The sequence below is a fragment of the Cetorhinus maximus genome, chromosome 21 (genome assembly GCF_964194155.1).
Source record: "Cetorhinus maximus chromosome 21, sCetMax3.hap1.1, whole genome shotgun sequence".
Lineage (NCBI taxonomy): Eukaryota > Metazoa > Chordata > Chondrichthyes > Lamniformes > Cetorhinidae > Cetorhinus > Cetorhinus maximus.
In genome coordinates, this window is record NC_135899.1 from 66,123,415 (window position 1) to 66,140,784 (window position 17,370).

The window sequence follows — 17,370 nt, forward strand, 5'->3', positions numbered from 1 at the left end:
GAGACTTTGGAAGAACAGGATTGTGGAATCTGGAGTATGCAGATTAGAACAGGTAAGAGGACATCTGAACTTGGTGGATGCGTTTGAATAACCAGGAGGAGTAAGGTACCCCTTTGGATAAGGTCTTGGGACACCTTTGGGAGAGGTAAGGCACTCTTTGGGTTTGTTAAAAATGAACATGATTATGCATTTTTTACACTCAAAATCATTGGAACTGTCAAGAAACTGTTCAGCTGTCAAGGAAATGTCCAGCTGACAAGGGACTGTGCAGCTCTCAAGGAACTGTCCAGCTATCAAGGATGTGTATAAGAGCTGTCCAAATGTCAAGGAATGGTCCAGCCATCAAGGAACTGTCAAGGATCTGTCCAGCTGTCCAACCTGTCAAAGCTATCCAGGAAGTGTCGGACCTGTCAAGAAACTGTCCAAGGACACTAGATGAGTTGGCATGGAGATGGTAAGGGCAAAGGGTGGTGGATGGGGGGAATTGGGTTGGCATAGGTTGGCATGGATGGGGCTTAGGGAGTGTATGGGTGAGTGTGATGGGTGAGGGCTGGAGGAATGTTTTTTTAGTTTTATTATTATTTTTTATTTATTTAATCACAGTGCCGGAGCACAGAGGCAGGCCTTGCATCCAGTCCGCCTCTGCCCCCGGCAGCCTGCGTATTGGTTCCAGGTCTCCGACACTGACTCCTGTTTCAGACCGCCCCCGCACCCCCTGACCAAAAATCCAACCTGTGGGCGGACATTTTTAAAGGTCAGGTTTGCCGAGCGGGTAAATCTCCCGACTCCATGAACCTGACACGGGGTCGAAAATCTGGGCCACGGTTCAAGTTTCTATTCAAATACACTTGCATAACCACAATCATAAAATCTTCCCTCAAGCTGCATGAATCAGGCAGTGTTTTACAATGTCATTGTTTATTTTCACCCATTGCATTAAAAAATATTCTTTGACATATTTAATAGTCGTAACCTGGTGCCATTTTATTAAGATGACTGAAAATGAGTTTATCACAAAAAACATGCATTTTTAATAAGACTGGCTAGTTCAGCGCCTGTAACCTAATTTTAAACATCTGATTCTTTTAAAAAGAAATATAAAACCACTTGCTAGTTTCATTGATCTACACTGGTCAGTTTCTTGAATTAAAATGTTTAATATTCGCATATTTTAAAAGGTGCCGACAAGTGCCCTTACACCAAAAAAGCTTAATTGTTAAGAACCTTTTCAAAGCACACAGGTGCAACTGGCAGAAATGTGCCATGCTGATGAATTCGATAGGGGTATTGCCAGTTTTGTGGGCAGGACAGGTTTCCCACACAATGTTTTTTAAACCAGCATAAATGATCATGGCAACTTGATTTGCATTGGACATAGCTTACGCTTGAAATTCCTCAATCTTTTCCACTAGCCTGGTAAATGGAACCTAGTGAAAACTTTATCGCATGTCTATCTACAGGAAGCAGAAACAAGAACAGTCACAGCAAAGAAAGTTTTAAAAAATCTTTCTGGATGGAGAATTCCTGCCTCAGCCTGACACACCATCTTGGCTTTGGAGTTTAAAATGTCCAACAGTTTCAGAATGGGGCACGTGGTTTTGGAAAACATAAAATCTTCAGTAACCTTTTTATTTCTGAAACACGCCCTGTTTTTTGCCTTCTAATTAATTCCTCTTTAAGAGTTTATTTTTAAAAGCTGAACATTCCTATAAATATGTCTCTGGGTTTCGTTCTGGTTTGTGAAACCACTCCCTTTGCTCTCTATGAAGAAAATTAAATCAATGCAAGGTGAGGATACTGTTATTCTGCATTGTATAAAATGATTGTCAAAGCACAGATAAGTGGAACTATTAAAGAGTTTTAATCTTCAATTACCGACCTTCTCACTTCTCCCGCCAATCTACAATCTCCAGTCAGCGTACTTTTGCCATATGCAGTGACTCACAGGAGTCAAAAAGCCACTGAAAACTTGATTTATGTATCAGGAGTGGTACTGCAATAAATCACTGACGAACTGGCATTCAACAGTTATTTTCCAAATTAAAAGCTCTTAATGGGAGAACGCACTTAAAAGGAAAAGTTGTGCCAAGGAAGTGGCCATTAGGCTGTCCCATTTCCCTTTAAAATCCATTGTTTGTGTAACATTTCAAAACACTTCAGTCGATTTGTTGTGTCACTTATATGGAGTTCAAATTTATTCAGCAAATTAAGAGTTAACACTGTGTGGCTAGCAAAGGCATTTCTGCACCAAAGATTAGGATTCTCTCTCTCACTTGTAGGAATATACAATTAAACATAAGATGAAGCTCCAGTGGAATTTCACATTGGTTTAGGACACAGATTCACATCCGCAGTTCTCCATGTGTAGAGTTTCAGGTTTCAGCAGAAGTTAGAGCTCAGCTGGAGACTCTCCCATTACATCTAGTGTCCAATTATAGAGTAGCATTAGTAGAGGATTGGGAACTGTACACTTTTAATCAATGACTCTTTTTGCTGTTATTTTGACAGTGGAGCACAATGAAGATGTTTTTCACCATAAAGCACATTGGAAAGAATTTAAGTTCGATTTAACTCAGATTCCTCGAGGTGAAATTGTAACTGCAGCAGAGTTTAGGATCTACAAAGGAGCAAATGACAATTTCCATGGAAACATGACCCTTCATATCACAATTTACCAAGTGTTGCAGGTGCTCCAGGACAGGTTAGTGCATATTATACAGTGTTCATGCAGTCATATAACCTGTGGTTTATAACTGAGATTGTGCCCTCCTCCCCACAACTAGAAAATGCTGCATTACCTGATAATGTTTTCACAAAATTCTTTACCCAGGGGTTTTGCCTGCAGCTCCCTGAAGGCATTGGCTGCTGCTGAGGTACATTCTACAGATACTCCCACTATTCATGTGCAAATCTAGACAATAGGCAAGAGTAACTTAGTGTAACTCAAGTGATGATGAATCACCAGCCCATTTTACATCTTTCCTAGAAATGGAAATAAAATCCAGAGAGACGTAAAACACACTAACAATTTACCATTGGCTGAGTTACACTATAGCACAAATTCCATGATTTCCCTCAGTGTGAGTGGGCTGTTCAACCAACAGGAGCAGCACAGTTGAGTCTGATCTTGACCTCATCTAACATCCATACACACACACTCCAGAACTCAATGAGGAATGGGAACCGCAGCCAATATTTCTCTAGACCCAGTGTTAGTAAGGTTGACTATAGCACCTGATTTCGGCCCTGGCTGGGATCAGCTAACTCAGGATTGAACCTGGGACTTTTCTGGCCCGGAACCCATTGCACATACACGCTAAGCCATTAGGTTGTCCCACTTCAGAGTATCCTTCAGTGAGTAAGTTTTATAAAATAACATTTTGCTCTTACCACTGAAGTAGCCCCCATGTTCCCAAGACAATATTTTTAAATAGCTGTTGCTCACTTAGATGGCCTATTGGTTAAATTGGTGTGGGAGGACATGAGTCATTGGGTCTAGATGGTAAGCAGAAAAAAAGATGCTTATTCATAAGCAAGGAGTCAAAGTGAAGGATGTCAGCCTCGTCCCGTATTATGCATGTCTTACCAGTTGGTTCCAGAGGTCAGCAAAGCTGATACTAAAAGTCAAAACTGAACATATTTAGCAAAACAACTGGGAGGAAAATATTGGTCAGCAGCATGCTGACTTTTAAGTGATATGAACTCATTTTAGCTCAATTTTCAAAAATAAAAGCATAGAAAGCTAGAAATACATGGTAAGCATCTGAAAGAAAAAGCCTGATTAACATTTTGGGTGGGACTCTTCATCAGAGCTGTTATTTGCATTTTTGTTTCTTTTTAGAACTGTTAATCAGTAAGTTGTTACCTCCCCTCATGAGACCCAACAAAACGTTTATTGAAAATCGCATTTCCTGGGTAGAGCAAGCAGCAGAGATAAAATCATTGGATCAAAGGACTTTAAGTGAGGCAGTCTAGTCATTCGTGCTGAGAGCTGGTCTGACAGGCAGACAGTCAAGAGTTCAAGTCCCAGGGCTATCTAACGCCTGGATGAGTTTTCAGGCTGTTTTTTTTTGTCCAGGTTGCAGCCCAATTCATCGTGTAGTGTGGCAGTGTCCATCTCAAAAGGGAGGGATAAACTTACCCCAATAGCACTGATAGGGGTCATGCCAGCTGCACAGAGGAGTATTTGTAAGAGTAGAGAGCATATGGATGATGTGAACTCAAATATAATCAGAAGGAAAGCATAGAAAATCAACATTTATTTGATATTTCTTTTTTGATTTCCATTTTCAAGCTGGACTCCCACACACAATATGACTTCCCACAGGCTGTGACAATGGATGAAATCAGCTGTTCTATGGTTAGTTGTTTCCCATACCACTCCTACCAGCATTTGAATAGTGTGGTGTGGTGAGGGATCCTGTGTCAGCAAATGTTTGCTCATTTCCCCCCCTCCTCCGCCACCCCCAAACCCTATGCCAGTAACTCAATCAAATTTGTCATCTGGGGAATCCGAAGTCCAAATATTAATCAAAACTGAGGTTCAAGCCTGTTTGAGTCATGAAGCGACACTCTGCAGTCATGCAACCTGGAGCTCCAGAAAAAAAAGTCCACTTTTGCCTTCCAGAAGAAAGCCTTGCCCACTGGGGCTGTACATGGAGAAATTGGTTCTGGCTCTGGTTTACCATCAACAGGAGATCAGGGCTGCCTGCACCTCATTTCCCGATGCATACTCCCAGAGGAATGAAGCTTCACACTAAGAACATCAAGTGGCAACTTATCTTTATTTGTTGGAATGATCCCTCTTTTAAGTATTTTCCAGCAACTGAACTCCTTTTAGTTCAGTATTTAATAAATTATAATACACTTTAAAATAAAATTATATGTCTCTATGGTTCTGTATTGAATCTATGAGTATTATTCCTAGGCTTTTGGAGTTCTGGTTTTAAAATGATAAAGTTCAGATGAGAGCACATCTGTCCCAATTGTTCCAATAGGGTTTGAGCATTAAAGTATTTGAATTATAGCATACTGCTTTTTAAATTAGTCAAGAAAAGAAAAAGGCAACCTTGTTGAATTTTTAGTTCACGTCAAAACATTGCTACACTCCTCAAGGGGTTAATCAAGAAAGGACAACTGAAAACTGTAAGCCTGAAGTTTATTACAATGAAATATGTTGTATGTAAAAATGCAGCAAGTTTAAAAATAGCCGGGAGGAAATGGCTGGCAGTAATGAATTGTCAATTACTGAGCAGGGGTTTGATGGAGGAGGTTTGAGGATGAAGCATAGGCAGAGTGGAAATGAAGGAGAAATTCAGGAGAACTATAAGCTGAGATTGCTATTTGGGAGAAACTTGACAAAATTATGACAACTGGGGTCTAGGCAGCTGTTTTGGGTGCTGTGGAGTGCATGGGGGAAACAGTTCTTCCCTTTTTCGACATAATATTTTAGCTCACAAATGTGAATAATAATATCAAAAGTCAAGGTAAGAAGGAGAAACTTGGTCTCCCTTCAACTCCACCCCACCCCCAAAACAACTGGGAGGAAAACGTTGGTCAGCAGCATTAGTGATGTGAACATAGCTCATTTTTCAAAAATAAAGGCATAGGAAATTAGAAATACATGGTAAGCATCTGGTTCTGGTGGCTGCTAAGTATGGTTTATGAAACACACTCTCCAATGTTAACAAGATCACCCTGAACCTGCATAGCTGCACGTACAATAGGTCAGAAAAGCTTCAGCTTGAGATAGTAACTGAATGTGTCTCTGGAATACTGCTGATTTCATCTCAGTCTTTAGTTGACAGCTTGTGTTAACTATATGAGAGATTCCATTCATTTGCCAATCTATGCAGTGTGATAGTGCATGCTTTAATCTGAGGTGCCACACTCAGCACATTCTGTTACTTCCTCATATCAGTACTTGAACCTGGAACTCTGTAAATAACAGCAATCAGAATCCATTATCCTACCCACATGCACGGTTGTTCAGAGCTCCTTCTCAAAAGGATTTGATCAAGTAATATTCAAGACTGAATATTGCTTTGAAAACATAATAGAATATTCAAGAAAACCCTCACAAAAGCACATTGGTGACTCTATATTTCCATACATTTCTTTAGTTTTCAAGGGTCAATTGGGTTGCCTTTTAATTTTTTTCCCTATTGGCTACCACATGCACCCTAATTTGGTGCTAAACTTCCATTTGTTACTCCAATAACAACTACCTGCATTTATATAATGGCTTGAACATAGTAAAACATCGCAACGCACTGCACAGGAGTGCTACCAAACAAAGTTTGACATTTAGCTAGATAAGGAGATACTAGAACAGGTGAAGAGGTAGATTTTAAGAAGGGTCTTTAAACATGAAAGAGACATAGAAAGGCAGAGAGATTTAGAGAAGGGGTTCCAGATCTGAGGGCCATGGCAGCTGAAGGCACGTTTGCCAATGGTAGAGCAATTAAAATCAGAGATGCGCAAGAGGCCAGGATCGAAGGAACACAGAGATTTTGGATGGTTGTGGGATGCTGGAGGAAATTATAATGATAGGGAAAGGGTAATCCATGGAGGCATTTGAAAGAAAAGATGAGAATTTTAAAATTGAGGCAGTGCCAGACTGGGAGCCAATGTAAGTCAGCAAGCACAGGGCTGTTGGGTATACAGGACTTAGTGTGAGTTAGGATATGGGCAGCAGAGTTTTGCATGAGTACAAGTTTACAGAAGGTGGAAAATGGGAGGCCAGCCAGGAGATCATTGAAATAGTCAAGTCCAGAGCTAACAAAGGAATGGGATGATGGTTTCAGCACCACAGAAGCTGAGGCAAGGGTGGCGACAGGAGATATGCAACTAGGCAGTCTTAGTGATGGAATGGATAGGTAGTCTGAAGATCATCCCAGTTTCAAATCAAACTTCAAAGTTGCAAACGGTCTGCTTCAGCCGACAGTTCCCAGAGTGTGTGATGGAGCCAATGGCTTGAAAAGTGAGTTCGATTGAAGCCAATGACCCCGATTATCCCAATATTTAGTTGGAGAAAACTTCTTCTCATTGGGTAAGCAGCGTGACAAATCAGAGATGACAGAAAGGTCAAGGGAGGTGGTGGTGTCACAGAACTGGGTGTCGTCAGCATACATGCTGAACCTATGTTTTCAAATGATGGTGCTGAAGGGCAGCATGTAGATAAGAAATAGGAAGAAGCCAAGGATGGATTTTTGGGGGAACCCAGAGTTAATGGTACAAGAGCTGAAAGAGAAGACATTGCAGGTGATTATCTGGCTACAAATGGATATATAAGAATGGAAGCAGGTGAGGTTAGTTCCACCAAGCTGGGTGATGGAGCGTAATTATATAGTCAACCATATGAAATGTTGTGGAAAGGTCAAGAAGGCTGAGGAGGGGTAGTTTACCATGTTGAGGAGAGAGAGTTTACCATTGCTAAGGGCTGTTTCAATGCTGTTGCAGGGGCTGCGGATTGGAGGTGCTCGAACATGGAGTTGAGGGAAAGATGGATACAAACCTGGGACGTGACCAGGGCTTTGGTTCAAGGGCTTCGGAGAGGAAGTGAAGGTTGGAGATGGGGCAATAGTTTATAAGGGCAGTGGTGTCAGTGAGGGTTTTTTTGAAGAGGAGGGTAATGAGAGCAGATTTGAAGGGATAGAGGACTGTGCCCAAGGAGAAGGAACCATTAACAATATAACCTAACATGGGGGTCAGGAAGGGAAGTTCGGTGGTCAGCAGTTTGGCAGGAATAGATTCAAGAGAGAAGGAGTTGGATCTTGTGGACAAGATGAGCTCTAAATGGGCATGAGGCGAGATAGGAGAAAAATTAGGGAAGGAAGCTAGTTCAGGGCTAGGGCTGGGGGAGCTTTAGGGGAAGCTTGGCTTTATGGGCTAGGGAAGGGAAGGAAGCAGCAGAGGCAGCTGAACAGATGGTTTCAATCTTGGTGACAAAGAAGTCCATGAGCTCCTCGCACTTATTGGTAGTTCCAAAGTGTTCTGGTTTGTTCAAGTGAGTTCAATTCAAAGTCCTTGCCCTTCCAAATTTATTCATTACTTTTCTTTATCCTACCTTGTTCAGTTAACTATGCTCCTGCTCTCTCCAACTCCCTCCCCAGCTACCTCTGGTATTTCTCTCTCTAGTTCTTTCTCTAGTTCCCCCAGGCAACTGAAGGCATGGCCACCTATGGTGGAGCAATTAAAATCTGGGATGCTCAAGAAGCCGGAATTAGAGGAGCAGAGATATCTCAGAGGGTCATTTACGGATCATGACAGAAGGAGTGCGCAGTTAATTCTAGCCCCACTTCTCCACCGGTCGTAACAATAGTTTAAATGTTTTATTCACCCACAAAACTGGCCAATTGTTTACCTTTGACACTGTTATTTCCAGCATAAAAAGACCAGGCTTCTTTCAGTAAACACAAAGAAATAATTGATTTATTATAAAACAAACTTTTTTTAAAAAAACAAGTAAATAAACTGGTTAACATACAAGTTGTAGTTTAGAAGTGTAACGATTTTCCCCTTTTTAAAAACACAGATATTCAAACCCATACACTCACACTCAAACACACACACACAGACACAAAACAGGACAAAACAAACACAGTCCCCTGCAGAGGCTGGAGCATGGGGACATTTCTTTTAAAAGGATAAAATTCGAAGCAATCTCGACACTGTTGATCTAACAGAATCCTGGTCACAATAGGTCTGGAAGTTCCATCAGATGGATATTTTAGTGAAACTGTCCTTGGTGACTCTTATTTATCTCAACTTCACCGACTTTCAAAAAAACAGACGAGTTATCCTGATACGTTTCTGAGGAAGGTTTAACACCTTTAGGTGTTTAAGGTGGGAAAGGGAGAGTGTTTTTCTTGCAGCCTGCTTCTAAGGCACCCACACACATTCACTGACTGAGAGTTTTTTTAAAGACCAAAATGTTCAATGAATACTTCTCTTAGGCCAGGTGTTTTTAGCCAATCACCTTGAGTCTTTAGCCTGGCAACAGCAGTTTTGTTAACATAGATATACAAAGCATCTCTTCCCTCCCCAGGTGCTCCTCACTGGACATCTATGTTGACCCATGGTTTCTTGAAGAATGGCATACTCACAGCCCCGAATTAATATTGCAAACTTTTTAAAAATACCTCAGGAGGAAGAATGTCCAAGATTCAATGCACTTCAAATTTTTAAAAAAAAAGTCCCTCACAGTTGTAAAATGAAACATTGTTTTAATTTAAATGTATTTATGGCTGGTGCAATTTATAAGAGTTACAAAATTAGAATGTCTCCTGTTGGATTGCTCAGAGAGAGTCAGAGGCTGGGCTAATGGAAGGGGGTTACTATGGTTGGGTAGTTGTAGAGGAGTGTGGATCCCTAACAAAGTGAGAAAGATGTCAGTCAGAGATTTCCTCAGAAAACAGTGGGATTTTTTACTTCCTGGAAAATAAATAAATACATATGGACAGACAAGGATACAGACAAGCCTTCCAGCGGCTGAGCACATTTGAATGTATTGGCTGCCATTGTAGCCCTGTCATTAGTGTGGGGCCCTTGCAAAATACACCCTATAATCTCACAGCAGTATCACAGCTCTCCACCTTTACTGCCCATCTGTTTAGAGAATGAGGGAAGGCCAAAAAAATGTTATGCAACCTAAATCCTAACAGGATGAATTAACTTGCCTTTTCTCTGCTTAATGTTGCTATAAGGCTCTGTTTAATTAATTATGCTTCAGGTGGTGTATTTTATTTCGGACCCCCTTCCAAACGTCAAAAATGGTACAGGTTTACCAGAATTTCCATTATTCATAATAATTATTTGCTTTCAATTTTGAGATAAACCTAAGAAAAAGTACAGACGGTATAAGCATGTAAAATATAAAATTAAGCAGTTCAAAATTTCAAAGTGAATATTTTCATTTTCTGTCTGTAGCATGCTTTATTTGTGAAATAAACGGTAAATTGAATAGAACAACCTACACTATTCTCAGGAACGCTTTCTCAGAAAACTGGAAGAGATCACATTTTATACCTAGGACCTTAGCTCTGGAATACGCCCCCTAAACCTCCCCAACTCCCCAACTTGCTCTCCTCCTTTAAGAGACTTGTTGAAACCTATAGCTTTTGGTCATCTGACCTTATATCCCCTTATGCGGCTCAGTGTCATATCTTGTATAATGTTCCTGTGAAGCAACTGAGGATGTTTTATTACATTAAAGGCGTTAGATTAGTATAAATTGTTGTTGTTTATGAGGTCACAGATCAGGGTATTACTTATGTCCCTACATGTCTGGCTCAAATTAATTTGATTCATTTTCTTTCACTTGCAGAGAACCAGAGCTCCTCCTATTGGACAATCAAGAAGTGTGGCCCACAGAAGAAGGGTGGCTGCAGTTTGACATCACAGCAACAAGTAATGATTGGCTAATGAATCCTCATTATAATCTGGGCCTGCGTCTTTGTGTGGAGACTGAGGAAGGTATTGCATTTAACTGTTACATCCTGTATGTTCCAGGATCCAAGTCAGCTATCACTAACACACACTACTTTGTTCTACAATTGCATTGTTATTGTTGTGTTTGCTGCAAAAAAATTTCCCTAGCAACTCTCCCCCTCCCGCCTCTAAATTTTATGTTGTAGGGTCTTATCCTAGAGCATTCCTATAATGGAAATGTTAGCTTAAAGTGAATGTTTTAATCTGTCATTGATTCAATCCTCATTTATTTGCAAAATGAAAAGTTCATGGCTTGTAAAGCGATTTTAGGATGCGCATAGTCCTTAACCAGCCATACATCTGGTTTATTAGCACATGTAATTATGCCAGATTATCTCTCTTGACTCATTAGCAATATGGCTCTGAGCATCTGGAAGAACTAACTCCTAAAGCTGTCTATTCACACTGCACTGAAGGGTGAAAACACGACTACAGCAGTCAGTGCCAGTTCGGCCTCCTCATCCTCATTATTTTTAACAGTTATTGCCTCCAATTGGGCTTCTAAGTATGTTTTAAAAGCACACCAAATAAAAATCAGCAGAGGTGTCAACCACATACCCCTGTGCTTTTTTAAAAAGTTTTAGCTTTCTTTCACCTCATTTTTAAAATCACTATGGTAGATACGAGTAGCAAAACAACTAAACAGGATTTTGCTTTGTGGTTTAACCACGCATCCCTAGCCACTAACCTATTTGTTTTGGCCAGTGCTGGAGGGAGGAGCAAAGGTTATGTCTGTACCCTGCTGCATAATTAACATCATAAGTTTGCCATTATCCTGACAGAGATTTTACATTTAATTCATTTGAAGACAAAAAAAACCCACCAAAAATTATGGTGAATTTATACAAGTGCTACAAATTCACTGTTACTATGGCATATTTAAAAAGGTATTACTTCTTCTTTCCTCTCTCTTTCTCACTCCACACCCCGTATCTGGCTCATAGAAAGAAAAGACAGACTGCTGTTTGATGGCTGCCAGTGCAATTCTGAAACTATCCACAAGGAGGCGCACTGCAATGGCCCTACAAAATAGTTCCTCTGAACTTCCCTCCCAGATTTGAGTGAATTGACTATGCTCCTTCTGGAGGTGCAGCTGAGACCAAGAGCTTATCATGTAAGATCTTGCAGCCTGTATAGTATAATGGAGTATGTTAGACTAAGTCCCATAAAGGATTAACTGTAATAGTCTGTGGTGTCATAGAAGGAAGTGATATACACTTATGTGGTCTGAGAGAGTCTAGGGGGAAAGCAGCATTGAAAGAAGCTAGTGTAAGGGAGTGTTCCCATAAATATGTTGCAATAGTTAGAGTGTTTGCAACTAACAGTCTTCAAGAGTTATTGAAACTACTCCAACCCATCAACACAATAATAGAGCCTGCTTCTCCAAGGCACGGTTTGTAGATGGCCCCATTTTGCTGCTATGAATCCCAATTTTATATATTTTCATGACCATATGTTAGCAGAAAGTTCTGGCAAATGACATTAACTCTGCAAAAGTTAATTATATGCTGATGCTATGAGCATCAATTATAATAATAGAGAACAAATGCAGTTCAGTGAGGGAGGGAAACTCAGCCAACCATTTTACAGTGCCACAGCAGTGCGCCCCCTTGTGGTTTCAGAGTTGCATAGACAGCCAACAGGCAGAAGTCTGCCTACTCATTCTATGAGCCACGAATGGAGTGTAGTTTACACTGATAAAGAGAGAAAGAAAAAAATTAAGATAATAAAGAAATACTACTTTTTATATAAAAATCTATCCAAATGTTATTTAATGTAGCAGTTATGTAAAACTGGTCAATTTACTGGTTGTTTATTGCTTTTTGTTAAGCTCCAGGACGCAGTCTAGACCCTGACTCTATTGGGCTGGTAGGACGACGAGGGGCCCGTTCAAAGCAGCCATTTATGGTGACCTTTTTCAGAGCGAGTCAGGCACCTGTTCGTACAACACGGGCTACAAAACCGCGCAGAGGTCGTAAGAAACACAACCAACTACAGGAATCCTGTGACAGACTGCCTAGCACATCAGGTAACACAATGAACGTGCGTGTATTGTAAAAATTATGTCCAGACTAAATTTGAGCTAAACCACAAATCAAATTTATTACCTTAATTCCCTCTTTTGTTATGAAAGACATACTTACATAACTAATAACACCTAACGATCAAAGTTGAGTTAGAATAAATTTTACAATTGTAACGTAGTTTATTTTTGATTTAGATATTGTCACAGTCCTCAAAGGACTATATTTTGGTCTTAATTACTGATAAGTGGATAAGTAATGTGGAGTAGTTAAATATTTCGTAGCATGCTGGGAGAGAGAACAAGGAGCAGCAAACGTGGAGAAGGGGTACATTATAAAGAGAAATTAAAAACCTTAAAATGTTAACTTTAAATAAAATCATGTCTTGTGAGAAATCTTACGGGAGACATAGGACAAAATTTCATGTCCCCCAGAGGTGAGTGTGGAGGTGGTGGGGCGGGGGGTGGGTTTGTCATTTAATTGGGTGAGAGGGTGATCGGTGGGGATCCTGCTGCCCTCTCACCTCGTGGACGGTCTTCCCACCCGATTGCCAATTGAGGTCCCTATAAGAGCCTCATCCTGCTGCCGCTGGTATTCATCCAGAGGCGGGCTGGGCAGTCGCCACATAGAAAGCTGGAAAAGCAAACCGGGTTTCCTTGCAGGGTCCTGTTCAAAGGCACGCAGTGCCTGACCAAGGGATCCAGCAATCGGAAAAGGGTGAGGCCAGAAATCCATGCCTCCTCCCTCCCATGACTCCAACCCGCAACCCCAAACCACCCTCACATGTTCGGTCTGGGGTCCCTGGTGGATCCCAGGCCCCTGGTGGGTACAGCTGCCACCGCTCCTGGTGGCACTGACAGCAATGGAGAGCTGCTGATCTCTGATTGGCTGGCAGCGCTTGGAGGTGGGATTTCTACCTCTAGGGTCCTTGATCCAAGACCCCCCATTACCTGGATTAAATTCTGCCCATAGTGTGTGCTCCATCTCCACCCAAACAAAGAATCTCCTGTGAGGCTTCACCTAGATCTGGCACCTGTTTCCACGTTGTTAATTTAAACTCAAAGGCAAGTAAGTTGATTACCACAATAAAATTTATCTTTTTTTTAAACTTATACACGTTAAGCAGCCCGTAATCCTGGAGACCACAGGCGAGTGTGCAAGAGACATGATCTGTATGTTAGCTTTCGAGATCTTGGCTGGCAGGTAAGGTGACTCTGGCTAAATGTTCAGAATGTGTGTTTAGGTGTTCTTACTGTGCACACTTGAGAGAATTGGTTATGTAGACCTTTCACTTCTAAAAGGTGCTATTTTTATTTGCTTTAGTGATTTGCTTTTTATTAAATATTGTAGATCATAAATTTTTGATATCGCCAATGATTTTTAACTAAATAGCCACTACTTCCTTTAATATCATCAGGTATATTTCCTGTTTAGAAATAAGTATTAAAGTTCATCCATTTCTTTTAGTGGCTAGCACCTGTCCATCGCGTATATCAGGGAGCTCTGCTGTTGAATTTTGCTACGATTCAATACAGGGATTAGCTAAAGAAATCATCAACAATCTAACAGCTGGAATCACCAGATTATCCCAAAATCCACTATGTGTCAGGACATTGCTGCCATTGACATGAATTTAAACCATCTTGTATTTACCAAATATCACTAGTTTTCTCTCAAACTGCCAGACCTGCTAACATTAACAAATTTTGGAAAACACATCCAATTTTGGTCACAGAAAATTGCAGGTATTTGTTCATTATTTAAGGGGCCAATATTTCCCTCTTGGGAAATTTCTGAGCAATCTAACTAAATGGGTCCTTTTGAAATGTCCACTGAAAGCTCAACATCTTGGGTGTTGGCAGTAATTAGTGCAGTGATGCACTCTTTATTTCTTAATTCAAGTTCTAATGTTTCTGGGCAAGATATCATCAAGAGTACAATGATATCTTGTACCTTTTCTCTTTACAAACATGGTAAAGCATCTGAAAACATCCTGATAAGATGTAAGGAGTGAGGAAAAGCCAGCCAGTTCATTCTGTCATCCAAGCTGCATTTCAGGATCTAATCTATGCTTATCCAATCCCCATATCTTCACCAGCGACACTAACCCTTTTTGATTCAGCACAAAATGTGAGCACCTTGTTGGAATAACTAAGACCTCTATACAGGAAACATTTAGTATAACCAACCCTCCCACCTCTCTTCTGGCCTAAATCCACACTTTTATGGATTATATTAGATTAATACTTGGCATCGTGGTCAGAAGACAGCACAAAAATGTGCTTCATTAGTTCATTAAAGCTTTCAAAGTGAAATCAAAGGAATCATAATACAAAATTACACCACATTATTTGTCCATAATTATAAATCTTATAATAATGTATACCAGCCTCTTAGACAAGAGCAGACATAAAAATCCTGGTGACAGTGAAAACATTTTCAGCTTTCAAAATGCCGATTTATTTTGTTTCAAGTAATATCTGGAAAAATAATTCTGTAAAGAATGTCAATATATAATAAAACCAAAGTGGATAAATGTGCAAAGGCATGGAAAATTTCTTAATTCAGAGTACCTTCAGAATAAAATTAACCTTTGGCATGCTGTGCACTAGTATTATTGCTCAATTCCATCCCTTTACTGTGCACAGCCAAAGTCTACACTAATTTGCTACTGGGAGTATCAGGGTGTCACATCAAAGTGTCTCTTAAGTGCATCTGTACCTCCTTAATATGACTTTTAAGGAAATAAGACCGGATGTGATGATTAAGCAAAGTTCTAAAAAACATAAAATTCAAAATAAAGAGGAAAGTAAACAACAGAAAGAAAATATGAATAGCAAAGGCGTTGGAGGAAAGGAGATGAGGGGTGAACATACCTTATTTAGTGGTAAAAACTTGACTTTTAATCTTAATAGTTCATTAAATATTAGTAAGGTTTATTGGCAGTAACAAGGTTATCAGAAATGGCAGGGCTGCTCCAACCTCGCGAGTACACATCCTGTGCTATGTGGGAACTCCAGGACACTTCCCGTCTCCTGGATAACCATTTGTGCAGGAAGTGTCATTAGTTGCAGCAGCTTGAGCTCCGGGTTTCAGGATTTGAGCAGCAGCTGGTGTCAATGTGGCATATCCATGAGGTTGAGAGCTATGTGGATAGCACATTTATAGATGTAGTCATCCCACAGTTTAAGAGTATGCAAGGAGGGAGGAAATGGGTGACCACCAGGCAGTCAAAAAGAAACAGGCAGGTAGTGCAGGAGTCCCCTGAGTGCATCCCACTCTCTAACCAATATTCAGTTCTGTATAATGATGAAAACGATGGTTCACCTGGTAGTGCAGCCAGAGCCAAGTCCATGGCACCCCGGGTGGCTCAGCTGTACTGGGGCGGGGGGGGGCGGCATAAGGAAGACTGGAAGAGCAATAGTGATAGGCGATTTGAAATGTACCTGGATTACTCCCAGTACCAGCACATGTGAGTATGGATAAAAAAGGATAAAGCAGATGAATACATGGCTGGAAAGCTGGTGTAGGAGGGAGGGCTTTAGATTCTTGGGATATTGGGACCAGCTCTCAGGGAGATAGGACCTGTACAGGCTGCTTGGGTTGCATCTAAATAGATCTGTGACTGAGTTCCTTGTGGGGCGTTTTGCTAGAGCTATTGGGAGGGGTTAAGCAAACTTGGTAGGGATGCGGGAACTAGAAGATAATATCAATGAGGAATACCATGGTGCATAATATGCTGGAAGATAACTTCCTATACTAGTACTAATAGGTGGGGTAAGGAAGAAAATAATAAAGTCTAAATCAGGATCACAGTGCATGTATGTGAATGCACAGAGTATGGTTAATAAGATTGGTGAGTTAAAGGCACAGATTGGCATATGGAAATATGTTGTGGCTATAACAGGCTCAAAGAAGGGGAGGACTGGGTGTTAAATATTCCTGGATCCAAGGTGTACAAGAAAGATAGGAAAGGAAGAAAAGGGGAAGGGTGGCAGTATTGATTAGGGAGAGTATTGCAGTGCTGGAGAAAGAGGATGTCCCAGAGGGGCCTAGGACAGAATTTACCTGGATAGAGCTAAGAAACAAAAAAGGTGTGATTACATTCCTTGGTATAGTCTATAGGATGTAGAGGAACAAATTTGCAAGGAAATTACAGAGAGATACAAAAATTATAGAGTAGGTATAATGGAGGGCTTTAATTGCTTAAATATAGACTGGGATAATAGTAGTGTAAAGGGCAGAGAGGGGCAAAAATTCCTAGGCCTGAGTTTTTAGGTCGGCGGACGGCGTGGTCAGCTGGACCAGGAGTGACCGGGAAACAGACCGCCAACCGCGATCGGCCCCCCCAACCGCAATTTCATGCTGGTTAGCCAATTAACAGCTAGCCAGCGTGAAACGTGCACTGAGAAGCTCAGTGATGCCGGGGGTGGGGGCAGGAAGAGGGCGGGTGCTGACATCAGCCCGGGCACGGGCGAACGCCGAGAGAAAGCTCCATGAAGGCAGAGAGGAGCCTCAGGGAGCTGAATACCTGAAAAGCATGAAATAAAGATTTTAAAATCAGGAACAAAATGTGCAAGCATCACAATCAGTCACCTGAGCATATACGATATGAAAATGCTGTCCATAGATTTTTATTTTGCTTTCATTTAATAACGGAAACCTCTTCCCGCCTGTGATGAGGCTTGAAGAAAAACGCAAAGCCCGTCTGGCCAATTCGCCCGTCCGCCAACCATGAGGTTGGACGGGCAATGTAAAATTAAAGACAATTGCAACTTTAATTACTTTAATTGGCCTCTTAATTGTCGGTGGGCGCGCTTTCCACTTCTGCGTGCTCCCGCCGACCGAAATATCT

The 17,370-nt window shown here is 41.1% G+C and overlaps 1 protein-coding gene across 2 annotated transcripts in view; it reads left to right on the forward strand.

Annotated features, from left to right (window-relative positions):
• The window catches only part of LOC144695943 (bone morphogenetic protein 7-like), a 71,610-nt gene that overhangs the window by 44,539 nt on the left and 9,701 nt on the right, over positions 1-17,370 (forward strand). The window contains exons 2-5 of one of the 2 annotated variants that reach the window (XM_078567042.1): positions 2,509-2,701; positions 10,328-10,476; positions 12,323-12,520; positions 13,639-13,718. In XM_078567042.1, the coding sequence (XP_078423168.1) occupies positions 2,509-2,701; positions 10,328-10,476; positions 12,323-12,520; positions 13,639-13,718 (620 nt within the window). The remainder of the gene's footprint in view (positions 1-2,508; positions 2,702-10,327; positions 10,477-12,322; positions 12,521-13,638; positions 13,719-17,370) is intronic. The other variant, XM_078567043.1, reaches the window with a different exon arrangement.